The sequence below is a fragment of the Aspergillus saccharolyticus genome (genome assembly GCF_003184585.1).
Source record: "Aspergillus saccharolyticus JOP 1030-1 unplaced genomic scaffold BP01scaffold_53, whole genome shotgun sequence".
Lineage (NCBI taxonomy): Eukaryota > Fungi > Ascomycota > Eurotiomycetes > Eurotiales > Aspergillaceae > Aspergillus > Aspergillus saccharolyticus.
In genome coordinates, this window is record NW_020290663.1 from 130,015 (window position 1) to 153,758 (window position 23,744).

The 23,744-nt window shown below is 55.3% G+C and overlaps 13 protein-coding genes and 1 non-coding gene across 14 annotated transcripts; 5 read left to right on the top strand and 9 right to left on the bottom strand.

The window, feature by feature from the left end:
- Window positions 1-125: 125 nt before the first annotated feature.
- BP01DRAFT_369371 (tryptophanase) lies at window positions 126-1,508 on the top strand (the record flags this gene model as incomplete). Its single annotated transcript, XM_025576547.1, has 1 exon — window positions 126-1,508. One exon carries the CDS (start codon window positions 126-128, stop codon window positions 1,506-1,508), a length of 1,383 nt encoding a protein of 460 aa, XP_025427068.1.
- A 349-nt stretch (window positions 1,509-1,857) lies between these two features.
- Window positions 1,858-2,946, bottom strand: BP01DRAFT_369372 (2EXR domain-containing protein; the record flags this gene model as incomplete). Its single annotated transcript, XM_025576548.1, has 2 exons — window positions 1,858-1,907; window positions 2,121-2,946. The coding sequence occupies 2 exons, from the start codon at window positions 2,944-2,946 to the stop codon at window positions 1,858-1,860; spliced, it is 876 nt and encodes a 291-aa protein (XP_025427069.1).
- Window positions 2,947-3,749: 803 nt separating this feature from the next.
- BP01DRAFT_386775 (uncharacterized protein) lies at window positions 3,750-4,306 on the bottom strand (the record flags this gene model as incomplete). Its single annotated transcript, XM_025577689.1, has 3 exons — window positions 3,750-3,949; window positions 4,026-4,104; window positions 4,187-4,306. 3 exons carry the CDS (start codon window positions 4,304-4,306, stop codon window positions 3,750-3,752), a joined length of 399 nt encoding a protein of 132 aa, XP_025427070.1.
- A 270-nt stretch (window positions 4,307-4,576) lies between these two features.
- Window positions 4,577-5,173, top strand: BP01DRAFT_386776 (uncharacterized protein; the record flags this gene model as incomplete). The annotated part of the gene is made up of 1 exon (XM_025577690.1): window positions 4,577-5,173. The coding sequence occupies one exon, from the start codon at window positions 4,577-4,579 to the stop codon at window positions 5,171-5,173; it is 597 nt and encodes a 198-aa protein (XP_025427071.1).
- Window positions 5,174-5,447: 274 nt separating this feature from the next.
- On the bottom strand, window positions 5,448-7,481 carry BP01DRAFT_377348 (acetyl-CoA synthetase-like protein; the record flags this gene model as incomplete). Its single annotated transcript, XM_025577007.1, has 6 exons — window positions 5,448-5,517; window positions 5,598-5,940; window positions 5,991-6,378; window positions 6,419-6,701; window positions 6,755-7,067; window positions 7,133-7,481. 6 exons carry the CDS (start codon window positions 7,479-7,481, stop codon window positions 5,448-5,450), a joined length of 1,746 nt encoding a protein of 581 aa, XP_025427072.1.
- Window positions 7,482-7,866: 385 nt separating this feature from the next.
- On the bottom strand, window positions 7,867-10,015 carry BP01DRAFT_386779 (alpha-keto acid decarboxylase family protein; the record flags this gene model as incomplete). Its single annotated transcript, XM_025577691.1, has 4 exons — window positions 7,867-7,983; window positions 8,053-8,286; window positions 8,356-9,668; window positions 9,847-10,015. The coding sequence occupies 4 exons, from the start codon at window positions 10,013-10,015 to the stop codon at window positions 7,867-7,869; spliced, it is 1,833 nt and encodes a 610-aa protein (XP_025427073.1).
- Window positions 10,016-11,916: 1,901 nt separating this feature from the next.
- BP01DRAFT_350012 (flavin monoamine oxidase family protein) lies at window positions 11,917-14,007 on the top strand (the record flags this gene model as incomplete). Its single annotated transcript, XM_025573776.1, has 1 exon — window positions 11,917-14,007. The coding sequence occupies exon 1, from the start codon at window positions 11,959-11,961 to the stop codon at window positions 14,005-14,007; it is 2,049 nt and encodes a 682-aa protein (XP_025427074.1). The 5' UTR covers window positions 11,917-11,958.
- Window positions 14,008-14,411: 404 nt separating this feature from the next.
- On the bottom strand, window positions 14,412-15,477 carry BP01DRAFT_350017 (aromatic alcohol reductase; the record flags this gene model as incomplete). Its single annotated transcript, XM_025573777.1, has 3 exons — window positions 15,431-15,477; window positions 14,958-15,374; window positions 14,412-14,867 (listed from the first exon to the last, which is right to left on the bottom strand). Exons 1-3 carry the CDS (start codon window positions 15,461-15,463, stop codon window positions 14,412-14,414), a joined length of 906 nt encoding a protein of 301 aa, XP_025427075.1. The 5' UTR covers window positions 15,464-15,477.
- Window positions 15,478-17,735: 2,258 nt separating this feature from the next.
- On the top strand, window positions 17,736-19,304 carry BP01DRAFT_306674 (purple acid phosphatase family protein; the record flags this gene model as incomplete). Its single annotated transcript, XM_025572246.1, has 2 exons — window positions 17,736-17,868; window positions 17,935-19,304. 2 exons carry the CDS (start codon window positions 17,736-17,738, stop codon window positions 19,302-19,304), a joined length of 1,503 nt encoding a protein of 500 aa, XP_025427076.1.
- A 149-nt stretch (window positions 19,305-19,453) lies between these two features.
- On the bottom strand, window positions 19,454-19,832 carry BP01DRAFT_419007 (uncharacterized protein; the record flags this gene model as incomplete). Its single annotated transcript, XM_025579369.1, has 2 exons — window positions 19,454-19,688; window positions 19,763-19,832. The coding sequence occupies 2 exons, from the start codon at window positions 19,830-19,832 to the stop codon at window positions 19,495-19,497; spliced, it is 264 nt and encodes an 87-aa protein (XP_025427077.1). The 3' UTR covers window positions 19,454-19,494.
- Window positions 19,833-19,973: 141 nt separating this feature from the next.
- BP01DRAFT_426650 (alpha/beta fold hydrolase) lies at window positions 19,974-20,855 on the bottom strand (the record flags this gene model as incomplete). The annotated part of the gene is made up of 1 exon (XM_025579804.1): window positions 19,974-20,855. Exon 1 carries the CDS (start codon window positions 20,847-20,849, stop codon window positions 19,974-19,976), a length of 876 nt encoding a protein of 291 aa, XP_025427078.1. The 5' UTR covers window positions 20,850-20,855.
- Window positions 20,856-21,255: 400 nt separating this feature from the next.
- Window positions 21,256-21,869, top strand: BP01DRAFT_386785 (uncharacterized protein; the record flags this gene model as incomplete). The annotated part of the gene is made up of 2 exons (XM_025577692.1): window positions 21,256-21,353; window positions 21,671-21,869. 2 exons carry the CDS (start codon window positions 21,256-21,258, stop codon window positions 21,867-21,869), a joined length of 297 nt encoding a protein of 98 aa, XP_025427079.1.
- A 504-nt stretch (window positions 21,870-22,373) lies between these two features.
- BP01DRAFT_t298 lies at window positions 22,374-22,445 on the bottom strand. Its single transcript has one exon. It is a non-coding gene; the product is annotated as a tRNA-Arg (tRNA).
- Window positions 22,446-22,642: 197 nt separating this feature from the next.
- BP01DRAFT_395398 (interferon alpha-inducible IFI6/IFI27 family protein) lies at window positions 22,643-23,641 on the bottom strand (the record flags this gene model as incomplete). The annotated part of the gene is made up of 3 exons (XM_025578392.1): window positions 23,165-23,641; window positions 22,945-23,080; window positions 22,643-22,896 (listed from the first exon to the last, which is right to left on the bottom strand). The coding sequence occupies exons 1-3, from the start codon at window positions 23,267-23,269 to the stop codon at window positions 22,643-22,645; spliced, it is 495 nt and encodes a 164-aa protein (XP_025427080.1). The 5' UTR covers window positions 23,270-23,641.
- Between the last annotated feature and the right edge of the window lie 103 nt (window positions 23,642-23,744).

Consider the following 23,744-nt stretch of genomic DNA (forward strand, 5'->3'; position numbering starts at 1 on the left):
CTTGCCCGGAGAGCTGGAGCATATAAGAGAATGCCCAACAGAACGACTCCCCCAACCCTAACTTCACCACGTCTCTCGGCGCACAAGATCAATTGCACCCCTTTACCCCGTCACCACAACCCACAATGCCCAACACCGCCACCCCCGAAACCTGGCGCGTCAAAACCGTCGAACATATCCGCCCCTCGACCCGCGACCAGCGCCAGCAATGGATCGAAGAGGCCGGCTTCAACCTCTTCACCCTCCCCAGCGACCGCGTCTTCATCGACCTCCTCACTGACAGCGGCACCGGCGCCATGAGCGACCGACAATGGGCGGCGATCATGTCGGGCGACGAGTCCTACGCGGGCTCCACCTCCTTCCACGCGCTGCACGAGGTCGTGCAGGACCTCTTCGGCCTGGAATACCTCCTCCCCGTGCACCAGGGCCGCGCCGCAGAGAACGCGCTCTTCTCCGTCCTCGTGCACGAGGACCAGCTCGTCCCCGCCAACTCGCACTTCGACACCACGCGCGCGCACATCGAGTTCCGCAAGGCCGCGGCCGTGGACTGTCTCTCGTCCGGCGCCTACGATGTGACCGACACCAACCCGTTCAAGGGCAACATGAACCTCGACATGCTGCGGGACATTCTGCAGGAATCCCACGCGCGCGTCCCGTTCATCCTCTTGACGATCACCTGCAACACCACGGGCGGACAACCGGTCAGTCTGGCCAATATCGCCGCCGTGAAGGCGCTGGCAGACCGTTACCACAAGCCGCTGGTTGTCGACGCCGCGCGGTTCGCCGAGAACGCCTGGTTCATCCAGCAGCGCGAGCCGGGGTATCGGGACACCTCCCTCCGCGACATCACGCGCCAGATGTTGGGGATGGCGGACGCGATGGTCATGAGCGCGAAGAAGGATGGGCTGGTCAACATCGGGGGGTTCCTGGCGACGCGGCATCGGGAGTGGTTCGATCAGGCGACCGAGTATGTGATTCTGTTCGAGGGATTCCGCACGTATGGCGGTCTGGCGGGGAGGGATCTGGCGGCGCTGGCGGTGGGGTTGGAGGAGGTCATCTCGGCGGATTATCTGGCCTCGCGCATCGGACAGGTCCAGCGGTTCGGGCAGCGGTTGATTGATGCCGGGGTTCCGATCCAGCAGCCGGTGGGGGGGCATGCGGTTCTCGTGGATGCGAGCCGGTTCTTGCCTGAGGTGCCGAGGGAGGAGTATGTCGCGCAGACGTTGGCGGTTGAGCTGTACCTCGAGGCTGGGGTGCGAGGAGTCGAGATTGGGACTTTGCTGAACGGCCGCGACCCGGAGTCCGGCGAGGAGCGTTTCGCCGAGACGGAGTGGCTGCGGCTGGCGATTCCGAGGAGGGTGTATAGCAATGACCATCTGGAGTATGTGGCGCAGGCGTTAATCGATCTGTACCATCGTCGGTCCGAGATCAGGGCAGGGGTGAGGATCGTGGAGGAGAAGCCGGTGTTGCGGCATTTTACCGTGCGGTTGGAGCGAAAGACCGAGTAGGGGATGGTATCAGATATCGTTGGGGACAACGGAGGTTACCCTAACTTCGTACCCTGTCTAGCATTACTGGGATACATTGTTGGCTACTAAGAGTTATATATCTCTGATGTCTTCCTGGAGAGCAACCAGATGTAGAAAGGTGATACAGCAGCCGTGATGAGACTGATGACTGTGGATTCAAGGATATTCTCTGAGTTCTTTTTGATGCATGATGAACGATCTTTGTGGGTGTACAGGATGCTAAGACTGATGAGGAAGTGTGGAAGTCTAGTGCTTGTCGTGGAGTACAGGAGAAAGAAGGGCACGACAGTCTAGGATTTTAGGGTGGAAGGAGTGCCTCATCTGGTCTTCATGGCGTAAAGTACCAATACGTGATACATTTACCACCTCTGGTAACTTCTGTTAGTGTTGGTAAGGTAGGGACAAACTGGATCAAGATTTCTATGAAATTCAGAGGCGCAGTCAAGCCATTCACAATTAGTCTACTGAATGGTCAGTTGCCGTATACGCTTCAATCCTCGCTCTCTGGACGAGGAGGCTTGGGTTTTTGCAATCGCCACCGTGTCTTGTGCACGGCACGAACAGGGATCACACAAGCATCGCCATACATACTCAAGTTCATTCCTCGGCTCTCAGTACATGGGAAATATGGGCTATCCCATGCTTGCTTGAACGCCTCCTCGATGAGGCTACACTCCTCCTCTCCGATGTCGGTGGCTCCCTGCACCACCCATTCCGCGTGAGAAAGCTGGGAGTCACGATGATACTCCAGACGCCTTGCCTCGCCCCATTCGCGCAGTTTGACCGTCCACCACCCATCGCAAGTCGTCTCGTTTGCCTCCGCCGGGTACGGAGGCAGGACCACGACAATGGTGTGCAGGAGTAGATAGTGATGGAACAGCATCTTTAGAGCGTCGGGATGCCTTTCCAGAAGCGCCAGTGGAACGGCCAGGCGTGTTTCTGCCCGATTGGCAAAAGGGCTAAGCCCCGCCGGCAGCAGGAGCTCGTAGTGGCTGGGCGACATGAACGAGATGGGGTCGTAGTGGAGGAATGTCGGCCCGTCGACGCATCGGCAGAGAAACTCCTGGGAGTCGCGGTCGAAGGGTTTAAAGGGATCGTTGTGAATCTTGGGGTGGCCGCCAGCAGGAGTAGCCCGCGGCCAGGGGGGAAACCAGCGGTATCCTTTGCGTTGCATCCACTTTTGCGCGAAGGTGCGCGCCTCGTGGTTGACCCAAATCAGTCCGGGGATGCGTAGCGTTACCATCCGAGGCGCTCGCAGCAACTTGTGCAGCTGATCGGCATCGTCGCCTAGGATGGGACATATTGTGCTCCATTTGTCAATCTCGGCGGGGATGTCGGGAAGAGAGAATGCCCAGATCATCTGGCGCAGCTCGGGGGGCAGTTGGCCGAAGAGTGGAAAGGAGGTGGGTGCAGCCATTGCTGGTGCGTGGATTAACTGGATCTCGCAGGATTGGACACGAGGTGTTCGATTTAGTGGCTTAATGCTATCGGGCGTTGATGGGTTGGAGTGTCTAGTTATATCGTTTTCAGTGGCTGGATAGATGGAGTATACCGCGCGTAGATCCTTGGACAAGCACGTATCAAAGCGATATGCGGAGATTATCAGCAGTACCGCTCCTTCACGGAGATGATAGGATCGAAGATTATCAGCAATATAGCTTGTTGCCATAAAAACGATAGGATCTTTGTCTGCTCACATTACAAACTGACGGAGCCACTGGACCTCCTAAAATTGGTCGGGTACCTCACCACTTTGGTCATTGACTGTAGGTAGTTATCCTGAGATAGGCAGAATGAAGCAGAAATAAACCTTCTATCACGCTCCCATTACAGACCATAGGATAGGAGTGCACAGGACAGTGCGACACCCCAAGTAGGGCACGTGTTGGTCGTGGCTTATCCGTTCAACGAGTCAATCTCTTTATATGTAGCTTCTCGGAGCGTGCCAGCGAGAGAACAGTGTCACCCATGCACATCATATCCTCACAGTCATCAAATATTTCAGTCATAGCAGCATCCGGTACGTAATTGCTTCCTTAGATTGATTCACTTCCATTTGTGGAATTCACACCTGTGCAAGCCGCATGGTAGGTCGGTCACTGTAAAGGGTCAAATTGGCTGGGCTCATAATATTCTTGTCCTCAACCAGGTTTGATACCCTTCCGTCACGGGAGATCCCCCATCCAGTCTCCTTACACAAATATCGTGAATCTTGACATTTCAGGTCTTGACAGCGAGGCGGCGTTCGTCCTTGCTAGTGGTCGTAGAGGGTGAGAGGTAGAACCCGCCCTGGGCGCATTTCGCGCCTAGTTTGCCTGTGGAGACGTAGTTTGTGGTCAGGTAGTCGACTGTCTGTTCGGGTGAGAGGCCCCGTTCGTGGATGTAATGTTGTTCGATGCAGGCGACAGTGTCGAGGCCCACTTCTAGAAACATGAGATGTAAGTAGGATCAAGAAAGAGGGAAGTGTGGGCAGAAGGAGCAACAGTGAGAACTCACAGTCCATCATCCTGCACGGCAGCATCCGGCCTTTAATAAACATCTCCTCCCATATCGCGTCAATCTCCTCCGAGGCCGACTACCCCTTAGACAAGATGGAAAATGGTGAGTACTTCCCGTTACAGGGCCGTATTGTCTTGCCTAAAACCCTCTTGATCTACGGGGCGGATGTCGTTGAGCTCGTTGTCTGAATTCAAATTAGGGTACGCATCTGGTCTCGTGACTCTGGCATCACGGTAATACTGTACACCCTCGACAATGGCAAAGTACGTATGGGCCATCTGGACATGTTGACAGAGGAAGTGGATTAAATAATCACAAATACATTTCCATCTCAACCGCGCTGTATAAGTATGGGAGAATTCGCTGACGCACATCTTTAAGGATCACGCGGCAGGTGCTGTCTGACCTTCACCTTCAACCCTCAGACGCTTCCACGTTATGTACTGTGATTCTTCTCACAATGCAGGCCCTGCCGCATTTCACCTCAGACTAGATGGCATCTCACAAGTCGAGAGACAATTTGTGGATCCCAATTCGTGGAAAAGGTAATGCCTGGACTGGATGCGACGAAGGCGTATGAGAACATTGGCCATTCCGAGGTATGCATGACCGTGAAAGAGGCAGCCGTGCGATTGATGCAGTCGACGAGCCCTGCACCGCCCTCGCCCCCGCGGAAGCCAGCATTCATATGTATTTACACAGCCCTGGCCCCGATCCCCGTCGGCGGTGCAGCAGTGAGGTTGTACTACATCCTCCAGGCTCGAGCTGCCTTGCCTGCGCGATGGACGGCGCTTCCGGAGCGTCGGAGTATCTTGCACTGGGCTCCTTCGCCCCATGCACTTGCAAACACCGGGGGGTTCTGGACTGGGTTTGCTGCTGCAACCGGCATTGGTACCCTTCTGGTCTCGGTGGGCGCATCGAAGCTATTGCGCATGACTCACATCAAATCCGGCTTCACCAGGTATCCACCCTACGTGAAGTGTCGCAAGAGGGTGCGCGCCAACCCCTGGATCAATGTCACTGGTGTTCCCTGCATCCGCTGCGGCCAGGACGATGCGGAATGTGTTGTGGATCATCCGGTCGAAAGGTCAATGTCTTCGGCTCAACAAGCTCAACGTTTGCATGATGGTCATGGAGGAGTTTAGAAGGTCTACACTGTCGCATTCATCACCGCGGGATATTAGCCAGAGCCATTCAGCCGGTCTGCGTGAGCCATGCCGAAGAGTCCCCAAATGCTTCGCTTCCCGCCTCTGCTGCAGCACCTATTTCTCCCCAGCCCGACATCTCAGCTTCCGGTAACCGATGTCAATGCAGAATTGGGAATAGACATGAACAATCTGGTCGATGCACTATTAGATGAATCTTCCGCTCTCCACTTCTGGGAAACGTGGGGTCAATTGTGGGGTGAATGAAGTCGGATCAGGAACACAGTCTGTCCACACGACAAAGCATTGGACCACAAATGTCACGGTCATTGATAGGAATTATACTAAAGTCGAGAGATACACAGCAACAGGAATCAAACACACCGACAACCCGAATAGAGATATCAGCTGCAGCCGGAATGACAATCTTCCTTTGCCCAAGTCTTTCTTCGACAAGAATGTGTTTGCAATCTCCTTCATGATGTGCTTTTGGTGCTTCCCACTAGCAGTCTTGGGAAAGTCAGCACAGACTCCTTCCTCTCTGATCCAGAAGACATGCTGGGGAGCTTTGTGCCAGCTTAATTCCACGCGCACCCAATCCCGCAGGTCCTGGTCTTGTGGCTTGTGGTGTCCGCGGGTCAACTTGAGGAAGCAACCCACTACTTCGCCGTATTTTGGATCTGCAACCCCCACCACGCTTGCCTCTGCGATAGCAGGATGAAGAAGGAGACGTTCCTCAATCTCAAGGGGAAACATGTTCTCACCGCCTGGCCTGGTCAGACTCTATACGGTGTGCGGGGATTGGTAGTCGACTCACCTCTGATGATAACATCCTTGATCCTGCCACTGATGTGACAGTAGTCCTCATTGTCGATATAGCACTGATCACCTGTATGCATCCACAGCCTCCCATCTGCATCCCGGCGCATGGCCTCCTTGGTCTTTGCTTCGTTTTCGAAGTATCCTTTCTGGAGCCCGTAGCCGCTCGTACACAATTCTCCACTCTCTCCGCGCCGAGCGATAGTCCCATCGGGACGAATCACCTTGGCTGAGGTATGAGGCAATACCCTGCCCAGGCTAGTCATCGCTTTATCTCGGGCGTCATCCAATGAGGTCATGAACGTCACAGGGCTTGTCTCAGTCATGCCATAGGCAATCAACATGCCTTTCACCCCGAATCTCTCTTCCAAGCGACTGAGCAGCGTCTCAGAAAACCGGAGACCCCCCCGCCAGTCCGGTGCGCACAGTCGTGATGTCAAGCTTCTTAGCTGCACAGGCTTCGAGCTCGGCTACAAACATGGTCGGTACCCCCAGAAGGGCGGTCGCCTTTTCCTGGAACACTGCGTCAATGACGCTTTCCGCATGGAAGTGGTCCGATGGGAAGACGATCGCGCTACCGTGGCTGAATGCGTTCAGGAAGCCGAGGACTAGACCGAAGGTATGGAACAATGGAGGTGGGCAGCAAACGATGTCGTCGCGGGTCAACCGTATCGCATCGCCGACCAGGCGAGCGTTGTTGATCAGGCCCCTGCAGCGTGTCAGTGCAGTACAAACGACTCCATCCTTGTCAGGAGCATATACCGGTGTGTGAGCATGGACAATTTCGGCTCTCCGCTGGTCCCGGATGTGAATTGATAGCTGAGATTATCCGACAACCGCACTATCCGCTCTGCTGCCTGCAAGAAATCCTCGGTGTCGTCTGCAGTATCGCCCGACGCCATAAACGAACCGTAGCTATGAACGTGTGGCTCCGTGAATGGCCCTGCCCTGTCAAAGCATACGAGGCCCTTGAGCTCGGCCAAATTGCACTGCGATAACGGCGACAGCAGGTTCTCCAGATGTGCCGACAAGCTGCGGGGACCGATCTGTGACGAGATGAAAAGGAACCTAGTCGCTGTGGTTGTTTCCTTAGCAGCGCGCTCTCAGTGACAGTCCAATGCAGGAAATGATGTTACGCACAACTTCTCTGCACTGCGCGATACACCTCCGCCGGAGTGTATGCGTTATTCAAGGGCAGCACAGGGCATCCGATCCTCGCCCCCGCCAGGAACACCTGGATGTACTCATAGCGATTGCCAGCCAGAACAGCAAGGCAGTCTCCCAGGCGCAACCCCGCGCGCACCATGGCACAAGCCAGCGCCTTGCTGCTCTCCGCCAGCTCGCGGAAGGACAATCGCTTCTCCTGCCATGGGCTCACCAGTGCCGTTCGATCGCCGTGGCGTCGTGCCTGCTCCTCGATCAGTTGGCCCAGGGTTTTGGACCAAAGGGCGGGCTCTTGAGGACCGTGAACGATTGACAGCTCCTCCATCGCGATAACAGGAGGGTTTATGAGGGACTGGGTGGGTGGTACTAGGGAGAAACCAGGGAGGGCTGCCTCGGTAGACGAGAAACCAAAGTTGCTATCGGTCGGCAGTGCCACCATTGGCATACTGGATTTCCTGGGAGGGATCATGCTGGATTCGTTTGCAGCAGGGCCAAGTCATGCAGTGGAATCCATGCATTGCGCATCCATGTGCCGCTGAGCGACATTTACTTCATTTACTCCGTTTGTTCCACGGTAATACAAGGGGTGATTTGGCATTACTTCGTGCATCCATCATTTGGGCCCGATGGCCTCACTGTTTTGTGCGGTCGATCGAACTACGAAGTACTACATCGACATCTTCAGCTTCATGATCCATCATCCTGACCCATCAGTCTGGTTCAGCAGTCCCTTGCTTCTCCGGTGGTAGATCCCGTGTGACTAGCTGCTGCGTGAGAGTCTTCAGCTCCGTAGGCGCGTCATTCTGATCCAAATGCAACTCGACAAACTATGCACGATGGTCAGCACCCTCAGCGAGTGGCCATCGATCGGTCAAGAACCAACACAATCGACTCACCCGAAGCGTCTCGCCTTTATTGAAAGCAGGATCCTGCAGAAGCGAGACCAGCTCCCCCCGTGTGCGGATCTGATATGCCTGATACGATCCGGGCTCCGCGCCAAACACCTCGAGAAGCTTCCGATATTTCCATTCCTGGACATCGTTATACGACTCATGCCAACCGTGAATCAGACGCTCCACGGTGTATCCTTTGTTGCAGATCACAAAACTGCAAGGATTTAGTCTTCGGGGCTGAAAAAGTGTCCCGGTCGATGATCTGATCGATCCAACTTATATGATTGGCGTGAGCTGGTGTTTGACGATCGTGCTCAGCTCCTGACAGGTGAATTGAAAGCTGCCGTCACCGATGAAGAGGACCGTCTCTCGTTTGGGGTCAGCTGAATCCTGCACGGCCGCGGCGGCCCCCTGGCAGGCCCCCAAAGAGTAGCCCACGCTGGCCCACACGTATTGACTGATATATGTCACGTCGCGGGGGAATCGCGTCGACCAGATCCCGAAATTCGAGGTGCCTGTCTCGGCGATGACCGTATCTCCGGGTCGAAGCCACCCGCTCAGCGTCGGCCATAGCCAGTCGTGCGTCAGAGCCGCCGTCTCTACCCTGTAGCTCAGCGTATGGGACATGCGTCGCAAGACCCCGTGCATCATGCCGCCTGGCTCTCGAGCGACCTGCGTAGGCGGGATCCTGGCTGCGTCGATTTGGGTCGTACTGGTCGGCTGCACCGCGACCATGCTCTTGTGCATTCCCAGCCGGTCCAGCTCTTCTGTCCGCTCTATAAGAGATCGGAGAACGCCCAATGGGTTCGGCCCGTGGTAGGCCTTGCCCTGGACCTGCATGAGCCCATCTCGAATCTCAATCATCTTCCGCGGATCAAACTCCCACGAGGCGGAGGCGACGTTCAGATCCGAATGGATGTTGCCCACAGAAATGATCAAATCCGCCGAGCGCACCGTCTGCGCTGTATACAGGTCGGAACAGTCCCCCAGGTACAGCCCATGGAAGCAGGGGTGCTCCTCGTCGATGATTCCTCGCCCCGACGCAGACAGGAACACCGGCAATCCAAACGCCTCCGCCAGCTCCACCACCTCCCTTTGCTTCGTGAAGCGCACATTGTACCCCCCGACCAAGAGAACTGGCCGTTTCGCCGTCCGCAGCGCAGCCAGCACCGCATCCGCCACCCGCTCTTCCGCCACTCCCTTCTGCTCTGCAGAGCCATGCACATCCAGCGGCCGCAACAGCCCCTCCTCCGACACAGCCTCCCGCACCATATCCACCGGCAGTACGATCGAAACAGGCCTACTACTCCTCCAGCAGTGGGTAATCGCCGAGTCGATCATCCCCGGCGCCTGCTTCGCGCACCGCAGCTGCACGCTCTTCGACAAAGTGCCCTGCGTCATCTGCCCCAGCCGCTCGAAATCCCCGTCCCCCAGCGAGTGATGCAGCAGTTTTCGTTGCCTCTGGGACCGCAGACTCGGCTGCCCCACAATATGTAGGATTGGGATGTACTCCGCATACGCCCCGGCGATGGCGTTGGCGGCCGATAGCTCCCCGACGCCTGCGACGGTCATCAGGGCGGAGATCCCGTGGACGCGCGCGTAGCCATCGGCTGCGTAGCCTGTCGTTGTGGTTAGTGGGATGCTGGGGGTGAATGGTAACAGGGAGTGCTGTGCATGTCCAGCACCGCCAAGGAAAGAGTTGCAGTGCGAGCACCTACCGCGGGTTACAACAGCCCGCTGTGCGTGTAAAATCCCACCGGTGGAAAAGCGGCAAACGGACAAAGGGGGGGGGATTACCAGCATTCAACTCATTGCAATTCCCAATCCAGCGCAGACCCGCCTTGGAGACGTAGTCCAGCGAGAGCAGATTGTAGTCGCCCGGCACCCCGTGGACGGAGCGGATGCCGATTTCCCTGAGACGGGCGAACAGGTACTGGGCCACCGAGACGGTGGTACGCGATGGCATGTCGAGTATTCTAAGGCGTCTACCACTGGGGGAATCTCACGCTGCTGGCTCTTTATGTTACCTGTGGTGGTGGTTGTGTAGGGGGTGCTGTTCAAGGCTTGAGACCCAGTGCCAGTTCCGGGTCTGCATCGCGGCCCAGAGGTAATACAGTGTTGCAACTCTTCCGTATCGTGTCAGGCTGCGGACCTTGAAACATGATGTAGCATGACCGTGTGTTTGACGATGCGTGCTGCATATCAAGTCAAGCAGACGGGAGAAATACGGAGTCGAGGCGAGTGAGTGCACAGCCTGCTGTCGTGTCAGGATGCAATGAAGAGATAAACATTATTACGAAGTGCGTCCTGCAGCCGATCATAGCTACTAGTACTTACTGCTACTCAGCTACAATCCTTACCTACTTACTCACTCCTGGACTGCTTTACTGCCAGCCAGCGCATCCCCTGCAGTCAAACACGGCAGGGAGAGAAACCCAGCGCGCGCTGCAGCCACACTCGTCCGACGGCGTACACCCGTCCTTTCAATGTCTTTTAAGGACTCCAACGTGCACTGCAGTGATTTCATTAGGGTTGACATTAGGTGACGGACATTATGCCACCTCCACCAAGCCGTTGCATCAGTATGGAGTGGACTCGCCGGTAGCGGTGGAGCTGCGCAGTTGGTTCGCTATGGAGCTGCAGGTGGAGATGGTGGTTCTTGACATTTTCGGCTATTGGCCTCAGTGGCTCAGGTGGCTCCAAGCAAGAGCAAGTTGTACCAGGAGTCGTGCTCATAGATTGTGGATGCTGTGGATAGAAGTTGAAGTACGAGAGATGAAAAGATGGAAAGAAAAGAAGTGGCAGAATAAGACGCGACCGGCCCACCGCCTTTATATGACGCCTCAGGCATCAAAAGAGACGGAGTGCGCTGGCAGCCACCTTCGACATTTCATCCGTCTTGTATTTAGGTTAATTGATGTATTTTGTAGAGAAGTCAGTGAATGAACGGGGTGATACCTGAGACTTTTCTTTTTGGCAGTATTTGCGGCGGCTGGCCAGTCTTTTGGATCTATATCTTGCTCACGGTTTGGGACTGTACAGATTAACTGACTTCAAGTTACCAAGTACTTAGTATCAACAACCAGCCAGACGATCAACCATATCAACATACTAGCGTAACAGCAGATGAGAGAACAGATCAATGTTACTGATAGATATGATCAGTCTGTCCTGTGTTGTTGGTCACATGATCTGTCCATCTCCCCCGCCTTCGTCCAAATCATTATTTCTCCTCCACCACAACCTCAAATGAAGATAAGAACTTCACGACCACTGCACGTCTCGTCGAATCTACTCCTTGGAGACATCTTCCCTCTCCTCCCGAATTGCCGACTTATCTTCGCTGCCAAGAGTCAGTCTCAGCACGTGTGCTTGGCTCCTCGTCAAGATAAGGATCTCCCGCCGCTGTCCAGGCACGCCTCGAGATATCGGCACTTCGGCATTCAGCCGTTATCTCACCCATAGTCCAGCATACGTCAGGGATGATGATCCCACACAACCAGTATCCCGCCTTCTCTGCTTCTCCCCCGCGCGGGGTCTATCGGTGCCATGGGACTTTCAATGGCAAGACTAGGCGAAGCGAGATAAGGATCACCCATCCAAAGACTGGGCGTCTGGAAAGAGTATGCACCGCACCTCGCTTAGAGCACCGAGACGAGGAGACTCTCCACAAAGTCATGGCGCTCAAGGGCGCGCCTTAATCAATTCAGCGAGACTGCCCCAGTTTCGTTGCGTCACCGATTCCGGAGTCAAGTGGAACTGATAACGGGCAGAGCCAGCAGGGCGCCTCAGGTTCAGAGGATGATGTATAAAGCCTGAGATGCGGAGGGTTGAGACCATGGACTTCAGACAGCAACGCAACGCCCAGCGCGCCCTCGATAATCTTGAGTCGTCAGCCGAAAACAGACAATGAAGGGGTATCTCAGGCCATTCTTGTTGAGTCTCGCGGTCGCGGGCATCGGTTATGCTGGGGTCGTTAAGCGAGAGCTCGATTTCGACCTCGTCCGATTCAGGGATCTGGTCGACGTCACCGCAGACTCCTTGCACAACATTCACCTGGACTTCCTCGACCCTGACTTTGAAGGCCATCTGCGTGTCGTCTATGGAGACTGCACTCTTCGAGACCCCTACCAGAGCCACCACGAGGTCACCAGCGTGCGGGTGCAACGGGATGCCCGACCCGCGCGACTGGTCTGGATCACTCCGTCCGACGCTCCTCATCTGCAATGTTTGCATGCGTTCTCCGGGACGTCTCTTGTCGGCCGCTCCTCACCGGTCTCAATAGCCAAGCGGCGTGTAGACAAACGGGAGAGCATCGCAGATGTGGCAGATATGGAAGGCCCATGGTTTGATGGGGTCGCATACATGAAGTCCAAGTCCGAGGAGGCAGCCTTGGTCGCGAAGGCGAAGAACACCTCGGTGGCTATCCTGGGTGGTGGCATGTCTGGCTTGATGACAAGCTTGCTGCTCGAGTCGGTCGGCATCCATGACTGGCACATCTATGAATCGTCGGGAAGAATCGGCGGGCGCATTCGCACCAAATACCTCAACAACACTCGTCCTGATCAGTATCAGTACCAAGAAATGGGCCCGATGCGCTTCCCCGTGAGCATCACGTACTCCGACACGAACGAGACGCTCGAGATCATGGACCACCGCATGGTGTTTCAGCTGGCCGGCGTGTTGAATCAGCTGAACGTCGATAAGCCCGAGCTTCAGGTCAATTTCATCCCTTGGTATCAGAGCACGCCCAACGTACCCGCTGATTCGGGGGGTGTTCGTCTTCCTGACGGCCGCATCCCCACGGCTGCCGACGTCGCGGCCAACTCCTCCTTGGTCTACACGGCGGCCTCGTCCAACGCCACGGCGGTTGCGGACGCTGAGGCTGCCTACGACAATTACACAACGATCACCTCGCGTGAGACCGTGGGTCAGATTGCCGCCAACATGTACAAGATGCATCGATGGGCGGTGGACAACAACATGTTCCATTGGTCTGAGGCCGGGTACCTGCAATATGCGCTGGGCTACAACGCCAACATCACCGACTATGTCGCTGGCACGACCGATACTCCGATCTGGGGCGACTTGTATGATGATGTATACTTTGCTGCCACTGAATGGCGCACGATCGACAAGGGTCTTGAATCCCTGCCCCGTGCCTTCTATCCCCACGTTTCCGACCGCCTGACTCTGAACCGCACGATCAGCGGACTCACTTATAACGAGACCTCCGGGAAGATTGGCGTCTCCTGGCGGGACGACTTGTTTGCGATGACTCCCACGACCGAGGAATATGATTACGCAGTCGTCGCGGCGCCGTTCAGCAAAGTGCGTCTTTGGGAGTTACCGCGGTACTCGTCGTTGCTCAGCCGCGCCATCTCGACGCTGAACTACGATCCGGCGTGCAAGATGGCGTTGCTGTATCAGACGCGCTTCTGGGAGCATCTGGACGCGCCGATCTTCGGTGGCTGTGGCTCGGTCGACGTGGCCGGGGTGGGCAGCGTCTGCTACCCGTCGTACAACTTGAACGGCACCGGACCCGGGGTGATTCTGGCTTCGTATATCTCCGGCACCGAGGCGCGCTCGACGGTGGCGCTCAGCGAGGAGGAGCACGTCGCGCTGGTCCAGCGCACGATGGTGGAAGTGCATGGGGCGGTTGCGGCGGAGCAGTTCACCGGCATCTATGATCGCCAGTGTTGGGAGGTCGATCAGCACCAGGCTGGTGCGTGGGCGGATCCGTTAGTCGGGCAGCAGGAGCTGTATCTCCCTGCTTACTACCAGACGGAGTTCAAGACGATTTTCATTGGGGAGCACACCAGCTATACCCATGCGTGGATCTTTTCGGCGTTGGACTCGGCTGTGCGTGGTACGACGCAGTTGCTGTTGGATTTGGGGCTGGTGGACGAGGCTAAGGCCATTGTGCATGAGTGGATGGGGCGGTGGATCAAGTTGTAGAAGCAGCTTGAATGATTTTTAAAGTATATGTGTCTCATTCATGATACTCAATTGTTGACACTCAATCATGACAGTATAGGGCCATAGTCAAGTTAACAACTGTAGTCATCACAAAGGATTCTGTTATTACAAACCAGGTCCAGCGCCTCCGGTGGGGAATACGAGATATGAGTCCACGATCCCCACATGGCAGGATAAAATGCACGCACTTACTGCATTTCTAGACCCTTTGTCACTGGAATAATGCTGATTCGTTGGCTCGTCTCGCATGAACTTAAATTTATCCAAATTGGGCCTTAGCAGGTATCAATTGCTCCTCTACAATGTCTGATTCGAAAGAAAGACCAGATTCCCCCATACTGTAGGTGAGGTACCCTGTATACCTTCACTACTAATTCAATGATTCACATCTGCAACACCTTAGCCACCACATCATCCACTCTCTCCTCCATCACCCCCAACAACGGGGAATCCGATTCCACCCAAGAAGGCGCCACAAGACAGCGCGCCTGGCCCTCGTCAAACATCTGCGCGACCACCAGTTCGAGCCTCCAACTCCCCACCCCGGCCTGGAAATGCCTCTTTCCACTTGCCACCAGCCTCTGCGTGGTGTCCCGCTGCACCGTCCAGGTGTGCCCCGTCGCTCTCTGGAAAGCCTCCAGCAACTCGTTTTGACAAGTCCGAATCGACAAGACCTTCACAAATCGATTGGCTGTCTCTTGAGGATGCAGCAACACACCCACCACCGCCTGTCCGATGCCCGCGAGCGTCGTCCCCGTGAACTGCTCCGTGCCGGAATCATAGATTGTAGCCGAGCCGTTGGCGACGTCGAAGCCCATCATCGGGAATCGCTTCATCGCCTGCTCCTCCCCACAAAATATGGATCGATCAGCAACATTCCTCCCCTTTCCTTTCACCCCTACAGCACACACGGAAGAAAAGATGCTTACCCAGTCAATCGGATTCCCCGTGGTAATGCCCGTAAACGTAAACCTCGAATTCCCCTCCGCCTTCCGCCGCGCAACCTCCCATCCCCCTCTCCGCTGCGCCGCGATGGCCTTGAATTCCGGGAAACTGTTAGACTCCGGCCCCCACCCAAAATCATTCACAATAAACCGTTGCACCCCGGCCGCTTCCGCCGCTTCGATCATGGTCGCCTGCGCGGGGACGCCGCCGGGACCAACGACGCAGATGACCGCGTCTTGTCCGTGTAAAGCGGTGGTCAGGTGGGAGAGGGTGTAGGGGGTGCGGAGGATGGGGAGGTCGCGGGGAAAGACGGCGGTGGATTCGGGACGGGTGATGATCGTGATGGTGAAATTGGCGTCTTGGAGGGCGGCGGTTATGGGAGTGCCGAAGTTGCCGGATGCCTGGAAAATATCTTAAGATGTATCGTTGGATTTGGGGGGAGAAGGCTGGGACGTACGCCGAAGATGGCGACTTTTTGGATGGTGGTCATTTGGTGGAAGTTAGGGCTAGTGGAGGGGATGGAGGATTCACTTGGAGATTATGGGATACAGGATGGGCTGGGGGAATGGTGTCTATTCTTATATGTCAGCGTCGAGTTACTCCGTATTGTATTACTAATGGGAATAGGCTGCCAATTGACTGTCTGCATTAGATTGGCACTGATGGTTGAAGTTGGGGCTGCAGAGAAGGATGATCGATGATCTGACTCAAACATTAGATGAATTAGCCTGTGGGGAAATCCACGCCATCGCATCTTTGGTCATTCTGATTCGACAGTGTGCTTTGAGTGGAGCGATGAACTGAGAATAAAGAGGTAAGTCAGCTTAAGGCTAGAGGTAGACTTAGTAGGGCATCGGACTGGTTCAGCCCTGCTCAAGTGGGCCTCCCCCTGGAGCTTTTCAGTATGTTAGTAGGTATGTGTTCAGCTGTGAATTACTATTGCAATGTTTTGATTAACATTGATGGAAGCTGCTGCGGTGTGCAATCCATATATATTGAATATAGAAGTATAATAGGTGATCCCTCTGTTATACTAAAAGTCTACTGTCTAGATGAGTGAGGTGTCTAAGTATCGGGTGAGAACTAAGCTAATACCCAGTTACGGGTTCTCTGCTCTATTACTCCCCTCGCTCTAGATGTTTAGGGGAGCTTATACTTAAGCTAATACTACTTATTCATCTTATTGTCCTTAACATTGATGTAGAATTTCTGACTAGGATCATTGCTATTGCTGCTACTACTATTACTGCTGCTACTGCTGTTACGTCTTTCTAGTAAATATCTTATCTACAGATATAATTAGCTCGTGTAGATACTATGTCGTCTCGTGGTGATGACGTCGGTTTTGAGGAGTAAGAAGATTATTTGCTCTGTAGTAATGTGTAACTAAGTCATTTAGGCTTGTGAAGGTTTGCTCTTTGAGGGCGGGGGGTAGGGAACAAGAGGGTAATATACAGGAATGTGTCAACTGTACTAGACTTGATAGCTACGCAGGTCTTCCGGCGCTGTTAAAGCCTGAACTCTACGGTAATCTGAGTAGAAGTCGACTGGGTGTGTCTTATATTGTGGGTAATTTCTATGAATTTCTGCTTGAACTTCTGATATCCTGGGATGATGGTATTTACATCCTCAAGGGCTAAGACTCGCGATTGCTGGGGGGGCGGGGGGCTGCAGCCTGAGGAGAAGCAGGTGGAAATCAGGCACCCACAAGCAGCTTAAACTTGCAGCTTGGCTTTCCGTTTAGGCTTAATGTGGCTGCCAGGGTTGGTGGCTTGATGTATGGAGTCATGCATGGCTGAGGGTTTATGCTGATGGCTTCAACATCCTAGTTATGAGTAATCACCTCATCTGGGCAATTCCCTGTCGAAGGCTCCTCGTTCTCTTCTTCCTCATCTTCTTCCTCGGTCATACCAATCTCACGATCTCCTCCCCTGAGTCGCTTGCCAGAACAACAAGCAGTGTCATCGGTGGTCTCCGCGTCCTTTCCGCCGTCGAAGTATACCTCATACACCGTCGCAGAGTTACATCGAGACACTGCTCGAGTGTAAGCGCTGGTCTTCGTCAGAGAGACATCCAGCAGCTATTACGTACTGGTCCCTGGCCGGGGAGAATCTTGACCCCTGCAGTGGATTAGAGGTGAAGGTGTCAGTCCGTCGACCGTGACCGACATTAGTAGATCGTGTTATACCCCAATGCGCCGCCAGCGATACATGATTGGTTCATCGTCTTATGCCAGAATTGTGCTATGCTCACTGAATATGACAAATATCATTGAACTAACTTGACTACAAGGAGCTGGTCCAAAAGTGGCATGCAGTCCGTGCCTGCATAAATTGCAATGGGTGAACTAATTAGTTAGGGCTGTCGGAGTCTGCAGAAAACGGTTTACTCTCCCTCGGACTCAGTTTTTAAAACCCATCGGAAGCCCGGAGCAGCCACTGTTGCCCCCACGTGCTTGGACTGAAGCAATTCCCCTCATCGATGCAAGCATTCACCACCATCCAAGTACTAATTAAAAGCCCTCACTAGCACTCATCTCCGGCTCCAAACAGAGGCCCGGACCGTGGCACGTTCGGCTTGAATCTTGCTTCTGCAGAAACAAGAATTGTGCACGCCCTATCTGCAGGTCCAGCATGCACCGTGCCCTGTCAGTGCTGGTACGCCTACACACGCGACTATAAATTCTGTCCGAAATGCCGTGATCAGGTCCTGTCCATCAACAGGACTAACGAGCACATCCTCCGACTGCAGCAGTGACAATCATGGTCCAACAGTCTACCTTGTTCAAGGGGCTCCCCCTCCTGGCCGTGGCAGCTCTGGCCGTGGACTATCCCACTCTGCCCGATGATCTGACCACGCCGTACCAGCAGCGCCTGGCCATCATGAGCCCGACGGGTGAGTCCCCGACTGGCTGCATCCACCGTCATCCTCTTCTCTAACCAACCCAACCAACCATCTCAGCGGTCTCGATCGGCTGGAATACCTACGAGAAGCTCAACTCCAGCTGCGTCGACTACGGGACCTCCAGCAGCGACTTGAGCCAGCAGGCCTGCTCGACCAAGTCGACGACTTATTCCACCTCGCGCACCTACTCCAACGCCGTCACCCTCACCGGCCTCACCCCAGCCACCACCTACTACTACAAGATCGTCTCCGACAACTCCACCGTGCAGCAATTTCTCAGCCCGCGCACCCCCGGCGACCAAACCCCCTTCACCTTCGACGTGGTCATCGACCTCGGGGTCTACGGGGCGGACGGATACACCATCACCAGCGACGCAAGCACCAGCAAGCGCGAGATCCCCGCCGTCGAGCCCGACCTCAACATCACCACCATCGGCCGCCTCGCGGACACATACGACGACTACGAGCTGGTCATCCACCCGGGCGATTTCGCCTACGCCGATGACTGGTACCTGAAACTGCAGAATCTCCTGGACGGCACGGATGCCTACCAAGCCATCCTGGAGCAATTCTACGACCAGCTGGCCCCGATCGCCGCGGGCAAGCCCTACATGGTCGGCCCCGGCAACCACGAGGCGGACTGCGACGAGCTTTCGTTGCTGATCGACCTCTGCCCCGAGGGCCAACGCAACTTCACCGATTTCCTGCACCGTTTCGACGCGACGATGCCGCAGGCCTTCCCCTCCACCTCCACCAACACCACCGCCCAGACCCTGGCCGCCACCGCGCGCACCCTCTCCAATCCCCCGTTCTGGTACTCCTTCGAGTACGGAATGGTGCATTTCACCATGATCGACACCGAAACCGACTTCCCCGACGCCCCTGACGGGCCGGACGGATCGGCCGGGCTGGATGGCGGCCCCTTCGGCCAGTCCGGGCAGCAGCTCGCCTTCCTGGCCGCCGACCTGGCCAGCGTCGACCGCACCGTGACCCCCTGGGTGATTGTCGCCGGCCATCGACCCTGGTATTCCACGGGGGGGTCGGACGACCTCTGCGCCCCGTGCCAGGCCGCCTTCGAGGATCTGCTGTACCAGTACGGGGTCGACCTGGGGGTGTTCGGCCACGTGCACAACGCGCAGCGCCTCCAGCCCGTCTACAACGACACGGTGGATGCCCAGGGGTTGAACGACCCGGCTGCGCCCATGTACATCGTGGCCGGCGGGGCGGGCAACATCGAGGGCCTCAGCTCGGTCGGCACCGAGCCGGATTACACGGCCTTTGTCTACGCGGAGGACTACAGTTACAGTACGATCCGGGTGCTGAATGCGACGCATCTGCAGGTGGAGTTCATTCGCTCGGAGACGGGGGAAGTGCTGGATTCCAGTGTGCTCTACAAGAGCCATACAGAGCAGTTTGTCCGGCAGTAGAGGGAACGCAGCGTGTTGTACAGTACAGGGTGTGTACATAACTAGGGCTAATGCGCGCAGGACAGGTAGAAACAAAAGAACAAAACCAGTTGGCAATGGATCTGAATGGAGCAGAGGTTGGGAGACACACGCTCTGCAACCACGCACTACCCCCACATCATCTTCCCAATTGTAGTAGTACTATCCCCGCCTAGAGGTAGCGGATCTGGCGAAAGGAGCGCAGCATCAGATACACCCCGTGCAGCGTGGCGAAGATGCCTGCCCCGGCAACCCCCCAGGCTGCGGCCTGGACGCGCAGCGAGCTCAAGGGGATCTGGCCGGGTTCGAAGCTATCGCGACGATAGGTATCCGACCGGACAATGTGCTTGCGACGCTGGGAAGGATCTACTTCCTTTCAGTGAGTGAGGCACTGTGCAGCATGCATGCATGCATGCATGCATGCAATCCATCCTACTGACCCGCTGACTGGATGCGTTGGCCGAGGCTGGACACCGCTGGCCTCGAGCGACCGATCAACATTTGGAACATACTGATGGTTGTGTTATTTTCAGAGACGATCTGAAGGGTGGAAGAGGAGGTCTGCCCCCAAAAACCACAGCAACCAAGTCGGGGGAGGGCGGGTTTATGTGAAAGGGGGCCCAGTGGCGAGAACAGCCCTCCACCCATGGATCACAACCTCGCTCGCTCGTGATGCACCAACAGCTTCCCCAGACTCGTAACAAACTCTGGCTGGTGCGTAATGTACCCCAGATGACCCCCCGGCATGTTCACCACCGGCATCTGCAATCGATCCGATAGCACGCAGGTTGGCTGTGCGGTCAAGTCGGGGGATTCCTCCTCCCCCCGCGTGAGCATCAGCTTGTCCCGATGCACGAGGAGCAGCTCGGGCGCGAAAGTGGTGAACTGTCGCCATTCGACCATCTGCACCCCAAAATACCAGTCCTGATTGCTGGCGGGGAGGGACCGCAGTTCCTGAAACACCGTCGAGGCAACGAAGAGCGCGCGATCGCGTTCGCTGCTGGTGATGGAGGTGAGGATCGCATTGGCTGCCGGAACCCCGTGGGTGCGGAAGGCAGCGATGATCCGATCGACGTCCTCGCGGAATCGCTGGGTGATCTCCGGGGTGAACAGGTTTCCCAGCACTGGTTCGTGGACAATGACCTGGCGGAGGAGATGTGGATGGGTCTTGAGCAGGTTTAGGGCAATGTTGGCGGCCCACGAGGATCCGAAGACGGTGGCTGGCGCGTTGGGCGACAGGTGTCGGAGCAGCGCAGCAGCATCCTCGACGTTGGCCTGCAAGAGCCGGGCCGCATCCAAGTCAGTTCCCTCGTGCAGGGGACTCCGCCAGAAGCCTCGTCGGTCGTAGGTCACCACTTGGAACTGGGAGGACAGCAGCGAGGCGAAAGACGCAAAGAACGCGGCGGTCCCGTTTCCTCCGGAGATCACCAGGAGCAGGGGGCCCTGGCCACGTACTTCGTAGTACAATTTGGCGTCCGACACATCCAGATAGGACTGTTGTGCTTGGGCGGACCGGTGAGAATGCATTTGGTGGTCTGAACAAAGCGATCATCTCTGAAGCTCAGTGAGGCATTGCTTCGTTCTTATATACAGTATAATCCTCCGTCCACGTGGCCGGAGCCCTAAAGAGCAGCGGCCACACAGAGAGGCATGCGATGTCGATAAGCAATCCGCACCAGGCTCTTACTGTCACTCAGCTGAGCTGCAAGACGAGACGCTAGAGCCTACGGCTGAAAACATAAAACAGATCCCCGCATGTTCTGGGCCGAAGGAGACTCGGCAATCATGGCCTTCAATGTAGTGTGATAGCTATGCATGGAGTAGCGGGGCACGAATCATCCTGCTCGCTTGCTGCTTGTCATCTGGAGAGGAAAGTAGCTAAGGCAACCATCTGAGAAGGCAAACAATTCCCATCTCAGGCAGAGACGCTAAAATGCCGAACTCGGACTATAAATCGCTAGTCGATGGTGGCGTCAAATCACCCACCGGGACGAAGGCATTCGGACTTTTCCCTCTCATGGGGTACGAACCGTATGTGAGAACGATAGCCGATAACCAACTAATGGATTGTGCGGCTGAGATTCAGCCGCATTCAGAGCACGTAAGATGACAAGCCTTGAGCTTTCTGTCCGGAGAAACAAATGCACGACTGACTCGGCCGCGGTACGGCACCACTTGCAGAGAATGAGATTTCGGACAATCAATGTGAGGCCCCACGCTAAAGTCAGCATATGCCTGGCATCAGCACACATGGCGAGATACGAGGTACCGCCTGCTCGTGGACAATGCGATGGGGATGGATTGTCACCGTCGGTCGACAGTTGGTATGCTTACTGTGACCTCGACAGCATCGCCAACATGTCGACCGCAATCCTAGAAGAGAAGACTGATGCTGTGGCTATCCTCGAGGCCTTCCCTGAGCTGACCAGCGTCGCCGTAACCGACTTGTCTCCAACGGTAGTCTTCAGTGCTAGAATGAATGTGATTTCTGCCGTGCACGAGTCCCCCAAGACCGTCCAAGCGCCTGCTCTCAATGCCGCGGCCTGACGGGATATGGCTCAGAGCCCTGAAAGTGAAAGGGCCACCCAGCCCTCGATCTAATCTACGAGTGAGAAAGGCTTGGCTCTGGTACGTTATCCTTCCAGCGCACGAGACGTATGCTGCTATCATGTAGTTCCGCCGGCAGTTGTACTTCTATCGCACCCCGACTCTCCAGCATGTATATTACGGTCGGACACCGGCTAGGGCGGCGCTTCGAGCTGTGGATATTTACTTCATCAGGAGCAATGACTTAAAGGACCTCAGTTTGTGATTGGATTATTTGGGGGCTGGGTCGGAATCGCTGGTGATGAGGGGATATATATCACGATCAGTGTCAGAGCTGCACCCATAGGATACACCCGCTCAGAATTGAGACAACAACACTCATTGCATTGTCCGAGACAAATCAGTATGACACCATGCTTGTAGAAAGATAAATTGGCATGCTTTTGGGAAGTAGATGGGGACTAGGGGTGTTATTGAATACGGATCGAGATAAAACAAAAAGAATGACCTACGCAGGGCTCGAACCTGCAATCTCTTGATTCGTAGTCAAGCGCCTTACCATTGGGCCAGCAGGCCAGCTGTTGAAAGTACAGCTCTAAGTATGTTTGATAAACCAAATCATACTCAAACAGTATAGAACCAGGTTGCCTTCGAAACATCCACACCCGAGCAGGCGTGCCAGCATACAACCTTGTCACCTCTTCCCATATCTTCTTAGACAAGAGCAATCAGAGTATGAATGTGACACCTTGGGCTATAATTAAAGAGACAGACTAATTTAATGCACCCTTATCCCCCGGCTCCCCCATGCCTTGGCCTGACTGTTCACCCATATCCTTGCCACTCCTATCCTTGCAAATCCAAGCCCAACCTGTGTATGCTCCACTCATGGAACAACCAGCCATCTGCACAATCCCAGTCAAAATTGGACCGCCGTAGCCCCCCATGGCTGCACTCTGCGCAGTGGCAAACCAGCTCCCGGCCACAACATTCCCAATCCCGCTTTGTATGCCCGCCGCGAGCGAACCTGCAAGAATTCAGCGCAGAGACGATAGCTATATGTCGAAACCCATACCAGCTTTGACACCAGCAGACGTGAAGCCTGCAGTGTTGAGAAGAGGGGTGGCGATGAGTCCTGGTGCGACAACGACTGCACCGCTCGCCGCCCCGATAAGGATATATTCAGGGTTTTCCGTGACCCAGGTGGCGCCCTGAGGAACATTGAATCAGCTTGTATGTCTCAGATCGGTGATCATACACTCCGTTGGCTATCAGAGTATGCACAACCCACGGACATTTCGTGCTTTGGCCTCAAGCCACTCTCCATAGCTCCAGTTGGATCCAGGATGTTCGGGTCCACCCTGATCATTCTGCGGTTGAATTGCCTGGACGCACCACATTGCAGCACCGAGGAGCAAGAATAAGGAGAAGAACCTCACGATGATGCCAGGATCATAGACATAAGAAAATATCGATCTGCAGTTACGAGGCAATAAGGGCTTTGGATATATAGCTTTGAATCAGAGGAAGTCAATGGAAAGGACACTTGCCACCGCATGATATCACTATCTCTGCGTGACCGAGGCCCCGCATCAGAGCTTGGGTATGTGGCGTTCCTCAACCACGAATATAGCATGTAAGGAACAGAAAGCTTCAGGCCGATTCCGCACGTGGCTCGAGCAGGCCAGTGGTCTTGGAGTCTAGTTCGCCATCGTTCACATACAGGTTTGGAAGGGCGGTCTCGTTATGCGACATGGCGAGGTGAAAGATTGTATGGTAGCGGTGGTGACTTCTGAAGGAATACAAAGAAAACTGGAAGAGGCCTAAAGCCCATAGGGGCGTGCTGGGCTGGCCTATAATGGCGACAGTTATGAG